We start from the raw sequence: 20,688 nt of genomic DNA, 5'->3' as shown, positions 1-20,688 counted from the left end.
GAGAAGCAGGCATGCTGCTGTTTAGCAATGGAAAATTCATACTGATGCTAGGAAATTCGAAACCTTCATGCTTATACAACTTGGTGGAAAACTGTCACTGTTGGTTACATTATTGAAAAAATCTAGAGATAAGCGACATAGATAGAAGAATCACACAAATCTTACAATATATACTGTGATAAACAATCTTGAAACTCAAATGATAAGATCGTGGATGTTCACTTCAATACATTCTCAAACTAACCTTATCACAGCATTGAACTGAAATGGCTGATTTTGTTCTTGATCTATACTTTAATGCAGCAAAAAATTGCTCAATTGAAGTCAAAATTTCTGTCAATTTGCAATGTAAATACAGCCACCTTTCTCTTTGACAATGTTGCTTAGAAACAAATAACACAAAAAGATGTTTTCTTTTCCATTTTGATTTCCTCCAATAATTCTTATGAATCGAGACCTGTTAGTTCAGCCCAATGCATATGGTGCCAGTTTAAAATGTATTTTACAAGATGGCGGCTATGGCGACCATATTTGTTTTTGGACTGACCCTTTCGAGCCAACATAGTTGGCAGTTAACAGAAATGGTATTTAATATAAGATTTTTATAAGCCTATATATTTCTGTCTTGATTAGAAATCATATTAGAAAAAATGGGCCCCAGCTTTATATCAAATTACCACTTTTTATGATCCATGGTTGAAAGCTAGGGGCATGTTATTTTTTTGCTGTTTGTCAATTGTCAACTTTAACCTTGCCCATAACTATTGCACCATAAGAGCTATGGCTTTTATATTTGTCATTTGTATGCCTGTGACAATGTATATGCAGTGGTACCAAAATGTTTAACCATGTGACCTTGCCCGTGACCTTTAACCTACATTTGAAAAAAAATGGCTGTAACTATAGCATCGTAAAAGACAGGGCTTTCATATTTGACATGCGTGTTTCTTGTGACATGATCTTTCCGGTGGTGCCACAATTTTTGACCATTTGCCTCGACCGTGACCTGTGACCTGTGACCTACATTTGAAAAAACTTCAACATTGGCGTTAACTATTGCACTGTAAGACAGAAGTGTTACACAAAGTGTGCATGCCATGAAGGTTGCTTTACATTATACAGTTTCAATATGTACCACTCCAGAATTTTGTTGCAACCGTTTCTTAAACACAAACATGTCTTGTTATTATTGTTTTCTCATCTCCCTTCGCTTAGGTACATGCTTACTTAAGCCGGCATACACAATATTTGTGTTGTAGTTCATTTGTTTTATTTATGATTATCAAAACCGTCGATAACTGTGTGTCTGGCCTTTGCAACATGATCAAATGCGACTTAAAAATTCTTGCCGACCGACTTTCCATGGTTTAAGCATGATTGATTACAATTTGGCTGTAGCGCCACCTTTCGGACACTAAGAGTTACTGAGCTCACCTGTGATATTGACACATGGAGACCTAGTCATGGAAACAGATAAGTGATGCATCATAAAATGTTTACGATCTTGAGCAAGCATTTGATTCGTTAAATAATAATAAGCTTTTAAAACGATTTCTTCTTTATAAACAAAAATAAATCGGTTGACTTGAGAGTATCGCACGGCATTCTGGGAAGGTGCGCCATATTTGTTGCTTCTGAAAGTAGAACAGAAGAAAGTATGTCAATAAAACTTCAAAATATCGAAAAAGTACGCGTTTTGGAAGTCTGACAACCCCTTTGCACGAGGAAGTAAGTACTACGAAGAATGAATTGTCATAAATTGACTTGTATTTGACGCGGAATACACCTTAAACTCTTTATAAGTCTTATGAAAACAACGACGATTTCGGACGTCCATGCAGAACGTTCAGCTGTTTGTGAAACCAGTACAACCTCAACCGAATTTCAGATGACGTTCGTGTGTTAAATACCGTTTTTGATGATTTGAGTACTTGAAGAACTTATATTATATGTGTTTGGTGTTAATATATAGGAATAAAATGTGATTGTCACCGAAGGAAGCTGTGAATTCAAGGCCAAGCAAGGGCAAGGACAGGCCATTTCAGAGGGCTGAAATCAACACGCCGACCAGACACACTGCACCTTGGTGTGGACTGGTACCAATTAAAACAGATGACTTGACAAAATTTAATTTACAGAGTAAAGTTTTTTTTTTATTTTTCTTATAAATCAATGGCAAATGTTAGCATGACAAAATGACATCATGAAATAGCAAGAAGAAAGAAGTGAGACATCAGCCTGTGTCACAACATTGTTTACATCCCCAGTTTGGTGTTACTGGAATGTACAGGGTTTATATTCTATGTACATGTTCTTTACATGAATGGATATTCTTATCATAGACTGACCCGTAGTCAATATTTGACATCAATCAAATTATGGGTCATTGGATGAATGCTGTACGTGAACTCTGACAGGCCGTAAACTTAAGCACTTTCACTTTTTCATTTTCTGGACCAAGCCAAATCATCATGCAATCATCATTACATTAGACAAATCAAGGGTTGTAAAACAATCACGTTTATGTATATATTTAGTGTCATTTGGTAAATACTGTCGCTGTTGGAAACGGAAATGTTGTAGGATATTCCAGGTGAGGGATACAAAATGTAAATAAATTAGAATTCATTTAGAGAAATGTGAATATAGTGCAGTTTCATCATTGAAGTTGCAAAAGTGCCTTATTTCTCTGAAAGAGACATTTATCAACAAACTTTGCAATAAATACCAAAACAGTGATCCTAGAGACTAGGACTTGATACAAGTCATCTAGCTCTCACTGCCAAGAGGACCCTTCAGCTTTTTCCGAAAGTACAGAACCTACAAACTTATTTCATTGCACATTAAAGGAAACCAACCACAGACTGGAATAGCTGGAAACTACTGGTGAGTTAATTATTGCTTCTTCATTAGCAAGAGAAGGTCTGAACAATTATTATGACTGTGAGGGGCTTATTGAGTTTATTTTATGGTTGATCGAATTTGAAGATCAGCTTTAAACATTGTAAATTGATTCCATGGGGAATTTCTTTTCCGGAGATTATTTAATCATTTGGAAATGTTAGATCCTATTTTTCGTTTTTGTCTTTGTTTTTATGGGGTTTTTTTGTTGATCATCGAAAACTTATTATCTTTAATATGCCTCAAACAGGTTGTGATCCTAAATTGTCATTAATGCCAAGACTCTTGATTTTGTTGGAAATAGTTGTATTTCTATCTAAAACCACAGACTTTCTGAATTAAGTGTTTTTTTAATACACTCCAGTTTTGGTTGTAATAGACAAGTTTTTTCAAAACAGTTAAGTTTTCTGAAGAATTTTGAAGTCTGGTTTTCAGACCATATGAAAATGACATTTTAAGGACACTTTAAGAACAATGAAAAAAATCTACATGATCTAAAAGAAAAGATATTTATAATGACCTAAAGGGGAGCAAATATCAATAATTAAAGGAAATTGACCCCAGAGTTGTATTATATTTGGCACAAGAGGTATGTAGGATAGCTAAGTTGGTATGATAAATATAAACTTTATTTTACAATTGTGAAACAAGTTATTTCAACTTAAACTAATCACTCTTGTTGGCCTGGATGTAAGCGGGCGAGGGGTCTTATTGTGGGAGGAAACCGAGAAATGTGGAGTACCTGGGAAAACCCACATGGTCACAGGGCTTGAAACCAACTTTTTCAACAATCAGTCTGACAGACTGGTAGAAAGCAAACTTTACCAGTCCGCAAGAAAATATGCCAGTCCGTGGAAAATAGTAACAATGACGACTTCAAAAGTTCTTAATATTATGCATTTTCTCACATCAACCACGCTGAGAAATTCCATTCGATGACATGCGCATGCACAGATGATTCAGTACATTCGCATCGCTTGATTCAGTATAGACGTACATATTTTCTTCTGGTTTGATTTTGCAATTAAATGAAGATATAAGAAAACCTCTCATATTTGTTTCAATATGTTTATTTTCTGGTAAACAATAAACTATAACTAGTGATATGAACAGTATTTCATATTTTATAATGTTGGAATACGTGTATTGTAGATGGGGGAAAAAACAAGGATTGTACAGTCACGACCCTCTTTCCACTTTGCCAGAAAAACTCGGTTTCTATCAGATTTTTCATATTGCTGATCATGCTCTTTTTTAGACGGCAAATCATTTAGTTCCTGTTTTTTGGGGTTGGAAACCCCAGGTATGTAGTCCCACATGTCGGAAAGAAATCTAATCACTATCCGCGCCACGCTCTTAGAGTGAGATTTAGACCATTCATTTCAAACACCCAATCGAATGTGTCACTAAAAATAGCACTAAAGGTTTTTCCCGATTTACGAGATTATCACTGCATTGTGTTTAGAGAACAACTTACATAGCCTATCGTTCTGTAGGCGGCAAGCCTAGACAGATTAATATTCAAAACTTTTCAATATAGATTATTTTCTTTACAGAAATAATAATGTTCTGACACAAAAATTTACCAGTCCATCGGACTCATAGATAATGAATTTTACCAGTCCGTGATGAAATCAATGTGTCACGGACTTGGGTTAATTTTGAGCCCTTGGTCAGACAGGTGACCTGTTACCTTTTCATGTCCATTCCGGGAATTGAACCCCGAATGACAAAGTGAAAGGCGAGTACATTACCACTGCGCCACCTAATCGCTTATTTGGGCAGAGCATAAACTGAAGATCTTATATATGTGGTTCAATTTTTCCTACACAGGACAGTTTATTTTTCTCAGGAAGCTGATAAATAAACAGATCTGAGCTGTTGCGTGACTTGTGTCCTGGAGCAAGATGCATATGTATGCTTTACAGTTTTGCTCTGGATGGCATGCAACAGACCCTATGCTGTCCAGTGAGTTAAGTCACCAGCTACTGAAAGGAGATCTAGACCTGCCTTAAACAAAAACATAGTGGACACTTGATTGTAAAATGATTTCCAAGGAATCTTGTAAGATGGAGATGGTCTTTATTTTCCATGGTTGTTCCCAACTTGTGAAGAGCATTATGTTCCTGCCTACTCCGTCATTAAATTTCACTGAACATTAGTAGAAGGGCTATTATACTCCTTCTCTGCAGTTTGGAAATTGAAAAAAACATATCAGGTTCACTTACCATTTTTTTTTTTAACTAAGATATGTTATACATTTCTTAAATTTTGGGTTTTCATGGGAGAAACTACTGTGCATAGTACTACTCACTGATTGCGACTGTGTAACGTGTCTCCAAAAAAAACCTGTTCTTTGTTGAAGTGATGAATATGAAAATCTTTACAAATGGGTAATTTGAAAACTATTGGAAAGGAAATACCAACTTCTTTCTCCAAGATCAGTTGGATTTTTGAAATATATGATAGCTACATCACAGAGAGCTTACACACAGATTTGATTTCTTCTCATTCCACATTTTTCATCTTTCGTCTTTAGAGGACAGTCTTTATCAATAACTAAATATTTAGAGGTTGTATCTTCCAAGTAGTATTCTGTAAAATAGTGTTTTTGAAAATGTTCCTGTATCAAGGAGGTATATGTATATATTGAACATGATTAATATTCTAGTGGGATGAAATGTGAGAACAGGGGTACCAACATCCAATACTGGATAATTAATTATGTGGCGGGAAGTGACCATTAAAGGCTTTTTGAAATAATTGGTATTTTTAGTACTGACAGTGCTCCAGATAACTTTTTGACATGTGGGGTTTTCACTCCTACCTTTATAAATTGAGGGGTTTTTTCACCCCTGCCTTCATCAAGTGTATGGGTTTTTCCATATTAGGGTAACACTGAATTTGTAAACATTTTTGACAGCGCCATATTTGCTATGCGACTGGTTTATAATCACGATCAAGAAAGCGCTTGTTACGAGTTTCGTTTACTTGATAAGTGTCTGTTTGACTTAGATTATTGAGTTTTCTAACTACGTAATATTGGAGCCGGACATTGACGCAGAGTCCGGATTTCGCACGGGTTAATGACGCAAATCTTATTTTTTTCCTAGCGTGAAATTAGAAATATTGTGCGTGAAAACGCATTCACGCAGGCTATCTGGAGCACTGTACTGAACTTTTCACATTTGAAATCATGATGAAATCATGAAGAAAACAGGTGTCTTTAAATTTACTTATGACAAAATAGTAGTAAACAACCTGACATACTTATAAAGGCCATCTCCACAGTCTGGTGTACACATGTCTACATGTCCACTGAGGGTATATTGGCAGTTACTGTGACTGATGCAGGCTAAAATAAAATTTTGTTTCTAAAGAACATTTCTGTATGTGTACTTCAAAATGAGCAAAAATGATAGAATTGTCCATTAATTTTATATCATAATGACTACTGGACCTAAGTTTGATGTGAAATTTGAAGCTTGAAAATAATATCTCTTTTTCTCTCAAGCTTTTAGTTTGATAAACACATAAATGAGGAGATAGATATATATGTTGATAGGAAGTACAGCTTATCACGAGTTGGGGATATATTTCACTTATTGTAATTGAAGACAATTTGTATGGAATTGTATCACTTACCATATTTTCCAGACTATGATCATAAGCCACAACTTTTTTCCGGTGAGTTGTGCATGTAACTCACATACTGGTATGGCATACCAGTAGAGACTGTAAAGTGTTTGTATGTTACCTGCCCACCACATGTTTGTGATAGTGTAGAATTGTCACTTGTAATGGTAGATCTTTCTCATGGATTTAATTAATCATACCTGTTAATATGAAATCACATATCTTCTTGACTTTCATGGTTACTCAACAGCAATTACAAGAAGGTATGGCGGAGGTTTACAAAGGCCGAAATGAATTGCTTTTTGCACTTGTAACTTACAAGAGGAAATGATATGGATCTATAAAAAGTTTGTCAACATGCAAGGGCCTTTGTTGATATTTAACTTTACAAACACCAATGGAGAGATTGTTTAGTAAGCTCTATGTAATGGCAGGCCCTATATTTATGCATAGACGATCTTTGAAAGCCCAAAGTCAATTGAATTTGATGCTTTCTATTTTATGTATTTTGATTGATCAGAATATTTTTTCATATACAATTTTTGTATATAAATAAAATAAAGGATTATTTGTGCATCAATCTTTTGCTCACATAGTTAAATGTTTGATGGACAGTGTTGATAAATCGCCTTACTTTGTTATATTAACAAACTTTGGTGAAATGATAAATATATCATAAGAAAGGGTGCTGCTTATATTCCAATGTAACTAATATGTGGATCAAATCATCTATGTGGCCTCTATACTGGAAAATATGGTAGATGATATGACTAATGTATTGGGGATAAATCCAGACCTAAATTGAAGAATTTAAGATTGATATACTGTAGGTATCTTTGGTGGAATCAGCCATATTTATTCTGCAATAAGCTCAGAAGACTTTATATATTACTCCTCATACTCGACTCAGGTAATGGGCTTAATTACTAAAGAATGAATTAGTTCATCATTTTATTGAACAGCATTATAAGTGTCGTGTTATAGGCCATGGGCTTATTATTTTATTAATCTTAATTCCAGCCCAAACACACATGCTCTTAATAATCAGAAAGCCTATCATTTATTGGTTTAGACATAAATTGCTACAACGATTTTATTTTTTCAAAAACAGCCGTTTTGGTATCATCATGGTGAGAGACCTGTGATGGCCACACACAACGCTCCAAAGCACGACTTTGCACCAGCCTGGCTTAAGATTCCTGCACAGGATAATCCTGTAAGTTGTTTTCTTTTTTATACACCAATACTTTCCTCGCATTTCTAATTGCTGACACGACTAGTTCTTTTTGTCATTATTTCCATTTGGCATTTCACATTCAACAATGCAAAGCTAATTGTATTACAACTTGGGCTACTAAAGCAGGGATCAATCTAGGATATGGGAATAAGTACCCTTTTTGTGACTAGGAGAAAACAGCCTGGGTTCCAGAGGGCCTTAAGAGGATGCTTCTGGGACTGGAAACATAATCTTTCAGCATTTTCTGATTGACTGTTAAAATAATTTGGAATAATGTAAGATTCTATTTAAAACAGAAAATATACTAGATCCATCAAAATCTACTCAAACACAATAGAAATGAAAGATCAAAATGTAATTTCTGTTGAAATAGGGTAAATTTAAAGAGTGAAACAGTAATTTATATAAATATATTGTAAGATTCAAGAGGAACATTCTGTAAGAGAAGAATTTTAGCTGCTACAGGAAACTACCATAGATCATTAGTAATTAAAATAACACTAGATTAATCCCTGTAAAGCCTTCAGATCATCTATTAATACAGAACTGATATCATTTTAAAAAATTGAATTGATGGAGTATGATGAAATATATGCATTTCCTATGTTGCAGAAGCCATCTGGTTCCAAGCAAGCAGATTCAGGTAGTGATAAAAGTAAGCTGGTGCAATTCCAAGCATATATATATATATTGTTGTTATTGTATGTACACTGTTCACAAGGTACAGATATTGATTTAGCATTACATGGCTATTAAGTGAAAATTCAATTAATTATCCAGTAATGTTGAATAATGTTATCTTTATATATTCAAAATTACAAAATAAATAATACAAAATTGAAAGTCTATTTGACAATGAGAGGGGAAAAAATTCATGGATATGAAAATATATATGACTGTAAAAAAGAAATACACTCTGACATTTAACAAGTTTTGTGTCTGTAGTTAAACTGACATTAAGTTTACGATTGATTTTCCATTTCTTCAGCAGTATATATGGTAAAATTGCAAACCTTGGTTGTGTTATGGATTGGTGCAATGTGAATTTTTTGTGTTTTCCCTGATTATAGGTAGAAGACATTCTGGAAGCTCATCAGGAAAATACAGACATCATCCAACAGAAGACGACTACTACCCTTACCCTCCCTATGGACATTATGGCTATTACAATGGCTACGGCATTCAATATGGATCTCAGTCATCAATGTTTAGGTCACCTGGCCGTGACCCTAAATACCAGCAGCACCCAGGAATTCGTTATAATCAGGTAAACTCCTTGGCAAGATAGTTGAACAGATTTTATTTCAAATTAAATTATAAGATACTTTTATAAAAGTACTTAAGTACTCAAATATGTAAGATAATATCAATTTTTTTGTTGGAGATTCATTTGATGTGTCTGATTGTGCATATATCCAGGAACTGTTTTTAAAAGAACATCATAGGAATATAATATTGAATAATAAAAGTATTCTTTATTTTTCTGTCTGTGCTATCATGACATTGTATTGCAGGTATTCTGTTTCACATTTCATAGTAAATAAAAATATTTTGCATGTTGGCTGTCATAACAACTACGAGTAAGAAAATGAATTTGATTTTACAGATGAATGGTGGCTATCCTGGTTACTATGATCTCTACCCATTTGACTACTATGGTGACCCTTATTACCCAGGATATCAAAACTCGAGGGCAAATTCTAAACGAAGTCACTATGAGAGAGAAGGACGCTCAAATTCCAAGGAAGGAAAAGAAATAGAAAAAAATAAAGGAAAGGATACTGAGGAGAAGGAAAAGACGTCATTTCAGGATGATTTTGTAAGACTGGATATACTGAGGGTTTTACTTATTATAATGAATATGAAATGGAATTTCATGTTCATTATGGTCTTTGGTAGTAATTTAATATAATAAATATATAGTCCTTAAATTTGGATAAGTATCAAAATATTTGAAGACACTACCATTTCATGGTTGAGGACAATAGTCCATCATTTCATCATGAGTAAGTTGCTGTGCAGTTTTTCTTTTACAGATACAGAGATAGAACTGTAATGGGGAGAGTAGTTGTATCTTGTATAGAACATGTAGAACTTCAATTTTATTTGTTGTTTTCTAACCTAGGACAAATTTTATTTCATGAATCATGAGTATACTTATTTACAAAGCCAGTAACATTGACTCATTTCTGTTTAGTTGTCCCAACACATCTAGTCTTCATGATATTACAAATGTTTGCTTATCAAGATAGTACTGCTTCTTTCAACCAAAACATTTTGTGTTTGTAATGTCAAAGTCTTCATTGGCATTTAGAAATAATGATTGCTGGTATTGTAAGGCTTCCTGGCATTCTCAAGTTTCTTAAATTGGTATATAAATTACAGTAGGAGTTAACAGTTGTCTTTTATGTCATTGTAGCCATCATTAAATGGAGAAGAGAGCACTGAAAAGGCAGGTAACTCCACCAAAGTCACAAATGGTGGAAGTGTATGGGGTGAGTGTTTTCTCAAACATCTCATATCACATTTTCTTAAAATTTGGTATAAAAAAAAGTGAAAGAGGAAATTTAAGCAAAAAGAAAATGATAATAAATTGAATATATAAGGTAAAAGGACTATGTTCAAACGTTAATTAATAATAATATATAATTAAAAATAATAAATAAAATCATGTATCGATAGACAGTATCCTGATTTTAGGTAAATCATTACTAGCCCAGAAATTTGGTACATTCCACTATTTATGTTTAAGTAATACCTATTTTGTTCACCAGAACACCCTCCTCATGGTAAAATGGGATCATCGAAGTTTGGAGACCGAGCTACTGCAAATATGTACAAAGCACTTGTGCCAAATAAGGTAAAAAACAAATCATTCATTAATCAAATGTCTGTAGAAATCGTAAAAACTAACGTTCACTGCAGTAGAACTTATTTCGAAGACCCAGTTGGCAAGCCAACATCACATGATATGTGAAACTGAATGTAGATTTCACTTTGAATAACCTGATATTAAATGAATTCCTCAAAAAATGCAACTTGAAACTTCAGTGAAATGAAAATGAAACATTTTTAAAATATTTAGATTATTCTGAATTGGAGAAACATGTCTTCCTCAGTTTTTCCTTTGGTCGAATTAAAAAAAAAATATATTTACTAAAATCGGGGAAGGAGAAATTGTATTGTTGTCAATGCATCGTTCCATCTTTCCATCGTTCTAGACAATAAACACAAGTTCAAGGGGACCAATCAGACTTCCCATTCTGTTTTCTTATTGGTAATGCTTGCTAGGGATTGGTTATTAGGACAAAAAGTCCAACTTTGTGGTCAGTTATCGTCATAAAAAAATTGTCCAGATCAAGTGGACTTCTGGAGCTCAGACTTTTACACTCAGCTCTTTTTGTTTTATTAGTAGAGATTACTTAAGATTGCTATTTTGGTCAAAAAGTCAAATGTCAGTGTCACTGTTACTATAAATAGGTTATTGACTTTTGCTTTTCTTCAGGGTAATATCAAGAAACCTGCAAAAGATGGTATTAGATTTAATGGAGGTTTCCCAAAGGACCCTTTCTCTGGCACCAAGTCGCCACTGTCACCAACAAATTCTGGTGGTCAGAACAAGGAGGCAAGTGATCAAATTCTGGGATAAAATTTAACCGTTGAGCAACTGGCAATTTGTATTTTGGCTTTTAAATTAAGAAAATTTAATCGCATTCAAGTTGAATAAGAAAATCACTTTGATGCACTGAACAAATGTCACTGAGAACAGAACTCACTCATGATGTAAAAAATAAGCTTAATTTTCAGGATAAATTCTCTTGTACTTTGTGATTTTGTAAATGTTTGAATGAATATATATATATATTGGTGTATTTGTTTAATCAGGGTTCCAGGCAATCGCCGACACCCCCAATAGATATTCTTAACACAAGGCTCATCACACAGCCACGTACATTGGGTGACAAGAAGAGTGACTTTTGGAAGGCCCTCAGAAAAGGATCCTCTGTTGGCGATGGACATGATCAAAAGGTAGGATTTAAAATTTTCATCTTTGGCTAGGAATTTGTATGAGCTTAAATTCTGAAAAAGAACACTCATTGCAGATTCTGATTTCCTCCAATAGTTTACCATTAATTGTACCTTCTTCATTACTTGATATAGATATAAATACAATATGTTTGCTTAATCCTGATGATATAGAGAGGCAGGGACACATGAGACATAAAATTATGTGTAAAGTATAGTAACTTATTTTTGTGTACAATTTATTCTTATATATTTTGTGAGTGATAGCAATTTGCTGAAATAATCGTAGGGAATCACAAGGCTTTTGAGGAAAGACACAACCTGGTGACTACTGTAATATTCATCTTGAGAAACAGTGATAACTTCATAGAAGATAAAATGAAACTGTTATCTTGAAATTGAAGGGACCATGAAACACATTCTGATTTCTATGTAACCTTTTTTAAATGCCTGTTGATGATTGTTCACATTGTGGTGTACCCTGCGTCGTCCATCCATCCGTTAACTTTCCCTTGTTTGCGTTTTCTTGCCTTAACTTACAAATTGATTTTAACATAAGTTGCTACAAATATTCCATACCAAAATGGCTGGAATGAGTTTGGTTACAGAAGTTTGTTTTGTTTTTAACAGAGTTATGCACCTTTTTTGAAAAACTTAGACATAGTATAGAATTAGCAACAACTCTAATTCTGTTCAATTCTTTTCAAATTTGATATAGTGATACAGGAAGTGAAGGGATTTGACATAGAAATTTTGAGGGATTTTTTGTGACTCCATATTTTCAGTGTTACGCCCCTTTCATTTTCAAATATTCAAACATTCTCAATTCTTTGTTCAAACTTAGTAATGACCATGACATGAAGTTGTGTTTTCATACACTGCCATTTGATGTAACATTTCTTTTTAAGGAGTTTGCCCTTTGTTTTTCTAGCATTTTAATTTCAAATGGAGATCTCTGCCCTCAGTTTCTCACAAGCTCCTTTGATAATTGGTGTAGGCTTTATAAGCATTACATAAAATTTTGTATTTCTCAGCAGATTGTGTTTTCCTCCCTCAGTTTTCAGCCAATTTCTATGAATGTTGTTAGGTGAGATTAAAATCCACAATATGAGATGTTCTAATATATATGTTGGATTTTTTTTTTAAAAGAAATGAAAATTACTCAGAAATATTCAGATGTTTTATGGTTTATAAAACTATTGTAAGCTCACCTGACCAAATGACTTCTTCACATGGACCATAAAGGCCTGGAGGCATGATATTTGGCTGGTATTTTCCTAGGATGAAGCCTGACAAAGATTGCGAAAAAAAATTGACCTTGACTTATATTCAAGGTCATAGAAGTCAAATGTTGCTGGTAGAAATATTCCTAGAATGAAGCCTGACAAAGTTTGCAAAAGGAAATGACCTCATTACCTAGATTCAAGTTCACATGGATCAATTTTTTTATTTGTTTTTGCAGCTATGGTGGCCATGATAACCATTCAAAATATGTTTAAATACCATAAATGCTTGGATTTTAATTAAGGTTCTGTCTTTTGATGTAGGCATTTGAAGATGGAAATGTGGAGAAAATAAGTAATGGAGTAGAAACTATTGATTTCAATGATGCAGAGAATGGTCTACTTTCCAGCTCTTTGGAGGCAGAACAGAGGTAAAAGTGCTCTTGTTTGAAATATTGAATTAATAAGTTTGATTATTATATACCATACTATTTTGATTAATAAGATATAACTGATCATTACTGACAAGTTACGTCTCCTTTTTTTACAAATACTGAATTTCAATGTCGATAAAGTGTTTAGTGAGCCTTGTCTAATGTCTCCTCGTGTAGCACTGCATAGTCTTATGTAAATCATCTGAGAACCACCCTGGAGAAATATTGGTTGATCATATTACATACTTCGGTTACTGAACAAAGTAATTGATATATCTGAAAAATATTGATAAATGTGATATTTGTAACTATACATGTGAAAAACTGACGGAAAGAATGAAATAGAAAATAATAGTTTATTTGACATAAAATGGTACAAGAGAAGATTTGTTATTGCAAAGTGAAATGTTTTTGTCTAGAAACTTGATAGAAAATAAAGACTCAAATTCTGATTTAGCCATTTAACTTGATGTTTTTTCAAATCAGATTATTAAAATCAATGGGATGGAATGAGGCAGATGTGGAAGAATATGAAATAACAGAGGATGAGAAGAAAAAATTTCAAGAGCGTTTTTCTAAACAGGTAGGGCTAACAGCATGAAATCATGACATTTTTATACCTGATTTTAAAAAAAGAAAAAAGATCATGATCTAAGATTGTTTTTATTTCCTTGTGATTTACTTGGGTCTACATGATATTTATATAAACAATGTGAAGCACATTACATGTATAAACACATTAATTAGCAAAAGAAAATTTGAATGTTGTCATATCAGAATTCTGCAAAAAAAAAAGTGGACTTGGAAATCTTAAAATGAGTATTAATCAATTTATCAAACGCATTGCTTGATGATTGTTAGATGTAAGAATCAGATTTACATCATTAGAACATTTGTTTTTCTCACAGGTTCCTCAACAAAAGGAAGCCAGCCGTATCTTGCATAACAAGGCTCTGAGTCCAAAACACATCATGTACTATCGCCCCAATGAACAGGATCAACTGAACGATACACTGTCATCCTCAGACTCGGAGGAGGAATCGAGTCACTAACATTTGCTTCCTTGCATACGCAGAAATGATGGCATGCCATGTCATAACCATTATCTTAAGCTTCACAATCTAGCAAGGATGTTCTTTAAGTGATCATGAGCAACGGTCATTCAGAGAATAATTGTGCATTATTTGGTGATAAAATACAGGATTTGTGCAACTATAGACTGGGCACCTACTGCATACAAAACGTGCACTGGTTGCATGGACTTGTATACATGTTTTGTTCATTTTTTGTCAAGAGTTTGTTTAAAGAGAGTTTATGTGAAACTGTTTCAAGGGAGATAATTGTTAAACGAGACTGTCTCGACTAGTCCATCATTCTCTCAGATTTCTATAAGTGTATATTATTGGTGCAGAAAATATAGAGAAGGCTTCTCATTTTATACCAAGTATTTTTATAAGAAATCATTTTGTAGATATTTCTAGCAATGAGTAAAGCTTGTATCGTGCACTTGGACACAACTGTGACAATGCATAGCAAAACATAAGGAGAGAAAGTTATATTTTAAAAGATACCTATACAAATTGCTAGTGTAATTAAATGTACTGTGTAATGGAAAGCATGAGGTCTGTTTAACAGTAGCTGTGGTGAACAGTTCTCTTTTTTCTGCATGTATGGTGATATTGCTACTTGTAGTTCTTTCTCTTACTGATGGAATGGGGATGAATTCATAACAAAATCACTATTGCCATTTTTTTTAGTTATAAGCAGTTAAAAAGGATATGTTAATTTGGTATACAAATTTGTCATGACCCTCCCAATTTCATCTCACAAAAGTTTTATAGTGTGTTTATAAAAATTTATAACCTATGCAAATTTTTGATTCATTTAATTCCGCGTAAAGAGCCTTTCTGAAAGACTTGTCTTATCACCTCCCAGCTACAAACTAAATTGGATATTTCCCATATACGTAAACAGATCCCGACTTGATTTGCCCAACGAAAGGCACAAATGTGGGTGGTTTTATGAATTGATTATTATCAAATGTTTCTATAATTAGCTGTCCACTTAGGTCCTGTGTCTTCTATTTAATAATTTTCTTAATTGTAATTTGAGAATTAAAAGTGAAATTTTTCTTGATAAGATGTTTTCAACTATTATGTTGTTACCCTCCAATTGAAATCAATTCTTTTTCAATGGTATTAAATAAACCGTTATTGTATAAAATTTTATTTTATCGATTTTTGCTACGATCCTTAGATGAATCAGGAGCAGTGAATTGTTTGACAACTAAATAAGGAAGAAAAATAGTAGTGTGCCAACGTCAGACTGGTTATTTTTAGTACTAAATGCCCATTTAATAATATGACAGAGTCTGCAAAGTTTTATAGTAAATGTTGAGTTGATTATAACTGAAGACCACATGCAAGTGATGTTTATTATCCATATCATTTAATTATTGTTCTTTGAAGGAAAATATGTTTTAGATATTTTTCCCAAAACCTGATTTTGCTCAGTATTGTAAACTTTTGAAGAAGAACCATTTCTTCATTCATATTCTACTCGCTAGGTGACACTCGGGAGAACAGAGCAGTATATAACTGGTTATATTTCATAATTCAAGTCAGATGATTTTGTTTTTCAAGAAATTGTTCTGTTTTCCTTGTTGGAGTGTTTTAATAGCAATTATTGTTTGGAGCATTATCATTTTTATACAGCTTTTTCACAATTTTATTGCAAGTTACTCACTTTCTTTTTGCTAATGAAAAATTCATATGGAAACCTTAAAATTATGCTTTGTGTAACTGGTAGCTGTTTATTTGTTTTGCTGTTAACATAGCATATTGATCTTTGCACAAAAAGTACAGTGTAATTTTAGAGGAATTTAAACTTAATTTTTCTATGTCATGAAGGCTAAATTGTAGGTAGTTTACAACTTTGAAGTGTCAAAATAATTCTTAACATATCGTGATGAAAATGCAAGAAGGAAAAAAGAAGAAAGAAATGTTTCCACTCTGAGTAATAAATTTTCTTATTCATACAAATTTCCATGGGTGATTTATAAGTTAGTGAATATTTTTCATTTTGTATAGGCTGCTTTAGACCAGGGCTCTGATGTAAAAAAAAAACTTGTAAATACCAATTAGCTACATGTACATCTGAATGCATTAGCAATAAGTAAGTTATTTGTTTGAGTTGTCAATACTTTTACCACAATGCTTGTGTTGGTTCAGTGCTCTTCCCATATGCTTACATATTACGCTTTCCAGCACCATCATTACTGACAATGGATCACAATATGATGACAGATTGTTTTCCTTTTCCTAAATTTACCATATTCCCTGGACTAGTCGGCTGTGGCTCTTATGTTAATAGTCTTTTCTGTCTCAATTTTTTTTATCCCTCTCTAGATTTACTAACATGTATTGATGATGGTACATATACCTGATATCAGCCCCATCCTGTCTTTGAGGAGGCAAGAGTGCAAGTTATGTTTCCCTTGAGGAGACAAAAGTGTGATCAGGTGTCTCCCAAAGAAAAACCCAACATAAGTGTAATGATTTTGGTATGATATGCTGGTATGTAAAAGATTTTGTTATTCAGACATTCAAAAGTTTATATGTATTTGAAGGAACCATGTTAAATTTTTTCAATGTGTAAGGTTCTGTATAGGTAATAAAAGCTTTGTGTTGACTCTTAAGTGGACTGCTACTGGCTAGTTTTTGAACGTGTGATATTGTGTTACAATCTAGGTTTGGTGCATGTAGTGCTATTGGATAGTTTCATATCTATTTTTGTACTGTTACACCACCTGCACTTACACCTGGTAACCTGGTAACTTCATTGTTGTCAATTTATTTTCTGGGTTTTTTTGGTTTTTTTTTCTCTCGCTTAAATGTCAATTTCAGGTACATGTATATGTATTTAAAGGTACAACAAATAAGTTGGATATCATCATTATGCAAGCTTCAGTATCTTTTTAACAATTCCATTTAAAGTACATTACACGAATAATCTGCATCGAAATGATTTGATTTTAATATCAGTCTTCACTGATTCGTAATGTTCTACTGAATACATCTTAATTCTAAAAGAAACAGAACATGGAAAATGCTCTAGAATTGATTCTGTTTGCCTGCACATTCATCTGATAGAAGTCAGCTTATTTGAACAGATGTTGGTCTTACTTTTGTATGATCTTTGCTTCTTTTTTTTTCTGAAGATAGATATATTCCTTACATCTTTCTACATGGTATGTACACCATGTTCATGATGCCCGAAATTATGTTTCATAATTTATGGAATAGATTTCATGTACAAGTGATGAACCAGCAAAATAAAGTTTTACAGTAGAATGATACCAAGAAATTTAAAGATTTGAGGATATTGAAATATTGACCAACATGGAAAGAAATTGAGAGGATTGACTGTGGTGTGATCTGATAACCTTGACCTTTTTTTGTGATATTGTGACTTCTGTGGCCGAGAGTTACAAGAAATTACTGTCAATCCTCAATTTTTTGCTCCCCTCTCTAACAATATCTGAATTTGATAGTTTAAATTTTAGCCAGCCTGCTATCATGAATGTACATGTAGTCGATTGTATAAGAAAAGGAAATAATGATAATGTAAGTATTTTCCTTCACTTGTATTGAATGAAAAATGGCATACATGAAGGTAATATTTTCCACGGTACTTAATCTACTTGGTTGCTAATTCAACTTTAATCTGTAAACATTCATGTCATAGATGGTATCATTGAATTCAAAGGCAATCGTGATAGGGGATCTTCCCCGTAAAGGTCTTGATTGTAACAGTTGAAAATCATTTCTTTCTTCCTGTCAACATTGGGACATAAAATATTTAGGGACATTCCATACATATACTGGTGCTAGGTGTTTTTTCACTTACAAAATCATAATTTTGAAATGGTAATTCTTGCAATTTCTTTTTTAATCATCAACTCTAATGTGAAGTACATGTACTTTGATTTAGATTAAAGTGTTGACTTATGCCTAACACTCAGAGACTGTTTGTGCCAGACTGTCTTCAGGAAGAGTGAAAAATTTTAAACACTTTAAAAATAATCAGATCAAGTGATAACCAGAGGTGAAATCTATTTCTGGTCTAGATGTCTGTGTTGCAGTTGTTCACGACTTGTTTTGCAACTTTGTATTGTTTCATGGAAGGTTTTGTTTCATGGAAGGTTTGATTGAATGAACTATTACCAGTACTTAAAGGGGTGTTTCCAGGATGACAATGTTAGTGTAGGTGCTTCTATGGTAAATCTATTTCTATTTCATTATATCTAAGCTCTTCAATCTTTCATTGACTGATCTGCTCATGTGATTCATGATCAGTGTTTCCATTGGCTCTTTGGTGACTTAAGCTCGTTACACACAATTTCTTTTTCATCACAGAATGACTATTACAAACTTAATGAAAGGAATTGATTAACTAGCTTTGGATTATTTTGTAATGTAGATTTAAATGGCAGCTTCTTATCAGAGAATATATCATACCAAATACCTCTGGATGGAGGCACTGAACACAAGTCCTATGATCATGTTGAAGATTGCAGTAACATCCCCGTTTTCTTCGCCATACATTGCCTAACACTTTTCCATACATTACCCATGATACTGGGCACAGGATTGATGTCGCTAATTTTCTTTATTTTATCCTTTTTTTTCAAAGAGTAAAAGTTTATATTACAGTTGTAAATATGGCATCTAATAACACCATTGTAGAATTATTTTTTGTGCAAAAATCAGTTCCACTTGAAGGATACAAGGGATTATGTATATTTATATAATGTTAAATTTGTGCAGTTTGAATCATTACATTGAATGCTTGTCTGATTTAATATTAGCGGGCACCTGTTACATCCCAACTGTTTGTGTGGTTACTGGCCAGCAGATAACAATCACATTATTATCATGTTATTCATCTGTCATTTTCGTTTTGAAAAAAAATTACACCAGCGCTGAAATGAGCAGCACACCAGAGATGGTATATTGTTCTGTCATTTTGCAGATTTATTAATAAAAGTTGCAATGATCTGTATGGACTTATTATTCTCTTTTGTTTTATAACAGTGATCAGCACAGTAGTTCAAATTCACAAATTATTTCACTGCAAATCACAGTCACAAATCGTTCAACATTTGGTGCTCAGAAAGATCGTGATGGTTGTGCAGTAAATACTTCACTTCAACACCAGTCCTTAAATTTGACTTCGTACTCCACGGAATTGTTGCAGTTTGTGTGGAGAGCATGCAAGCTCTCTAGCACATTTGTACACTTTCAAAGTCAAGTGTGTTAAATAATCAAACATAAACTTATCAATAACCCAAAGGCCTAGGGTATTGAGATTGGACCTATATCAAGGTATGATAAAGGGTTACCAAGTGTGGTCAAATGCATGACCTCGATCCACTTCAAGGTCACATTTCAGAAGTCTTCTCAAGAACCTAAAGGCCAAGAGTACGGCAGCAGAATAGATAAGCTATTCAGGCCCATTGGGTCTCTTGTTTCTCAAGAAACATTTGAAAGAATCTTCTCACATTCGCTTTTTGGGCTCACTGTAGATTTTGTCTTAATTCATTTGTGAATAGCTGATTTCGGGACTTGTTTAGAGACTGATATGTCTTATACCCTCTATCTGCGCAGGTTTACTTGTAAGACTACTTTGGAAAAACATCCATCAGCTTTTTCTACGAACTTTGGGAAGAAAACTAGTTCTATTTAAAGGTTGTTGGCTCCCGAGGATCCAAGAGAGAAAAATGAATAAATCCTTTAGGAAATGTAAGATTTTAGTCCAAATTTAGTCTAGAGCATCTTTGGATAAAGGGGATTCAGTTTTGTATAAGCGGTAGTTCTCAGGCGGGATCCCAATAGGGGAATTATCAAGAGCGTATTTTTTTTTCAAAATCCTTCTGTAGGAATATCTTGTATTTTGTTCCAAATTGATTTCAAGCATCTTTGAGTAAAAGGATAAGCTTTGTCTAAATAGTGGAGCTAGGACAAAACGGCAGAGTTCAACAGAACACACTCTTATAAAGTTATTCCCCTGCTGAATGATTGTCAGGATTTTAACCAAACTTCATCTAAAGTATTTTTGTGTGAAGGGGACTTTTGTATAAATGGTTTGCCTGACCCCTGGGGACAAGGGGGATGCGGCTCGATGGGTAAAGAGATGTAAACCTTAAGAATTACTTTTCATTTATAGCACA

At 33.6% G+C, this 20,688-nt stretch overlaps 1 protein-coding gene across 2 annotated transcripts; it reads left to right on the top strand.

The window, feature by feature from the left end:
- The first annotated feature begins 1,485 nt into the window (after positions 1-1,485).
- On the top strand, positions 1,486-19,520 carry LOC132552480 (vasculin-like protein 1). 2 transcript variants are annotated; one of them, XM_060216656.1, is made up of 12 exons: positions 1,486-2,886; positions 7,649-7,753; positions 8,387-8,417; positions 8,845-9,041; positions 9,381-9,593; positions 10,194-10,269; positions 10,549-10,634; positions 11,280-11,399; positions 11,660-11,803; positions 13,348-13,454; positions 13,944-14,040; positions 14,366-19,520. In XM_060216656.1, exons 2-12 carry the CDS (start codon positions 7,682-7,684, stop codon positions 14,507-14,509), a joined length of 1,287 nt encoding a protein of 428 aa, XP_060072639.1. In that variant the 5' UTR covers positions 1,486-2,886; positions 7,649-7,681; the 3' UTR covers positions 14,510-19,520. The 2 variants fall into 2 exon arrangements, with proteins under 2 accessions (XP_060072639.1, XP_060072638.1); XM_060216655.1 differs by having other exon boundaries at positions 8,387-8,429.
- The last annotated feature ends 1,168 nt before the right edge of the window (positions 19,521-20,688 follow it).

The sequence above is a fragment of the Ylistrum balloti genome, unplaced genomic scaffold (genome assembly GCF_031769215.1).
Source record: "Ylistrum balloti isolate Yb309-2 unplaced genomic scaffold, AGI_CSIRO_Ybal_v1 Utg370248, whole genome shotgun sequence".
Lineage (NCBI taxonomy): Eukaryota > Metazoa > Mollusca > Bivalvia > Pectinida > Pectinidae > Ylistrum > Ylistrum balloti.
The sequence above is the reverse complement of the archived record's forward strand: the minus strand, read 5'-3'. Positions and strand labels throughout refer to the sequence as shown.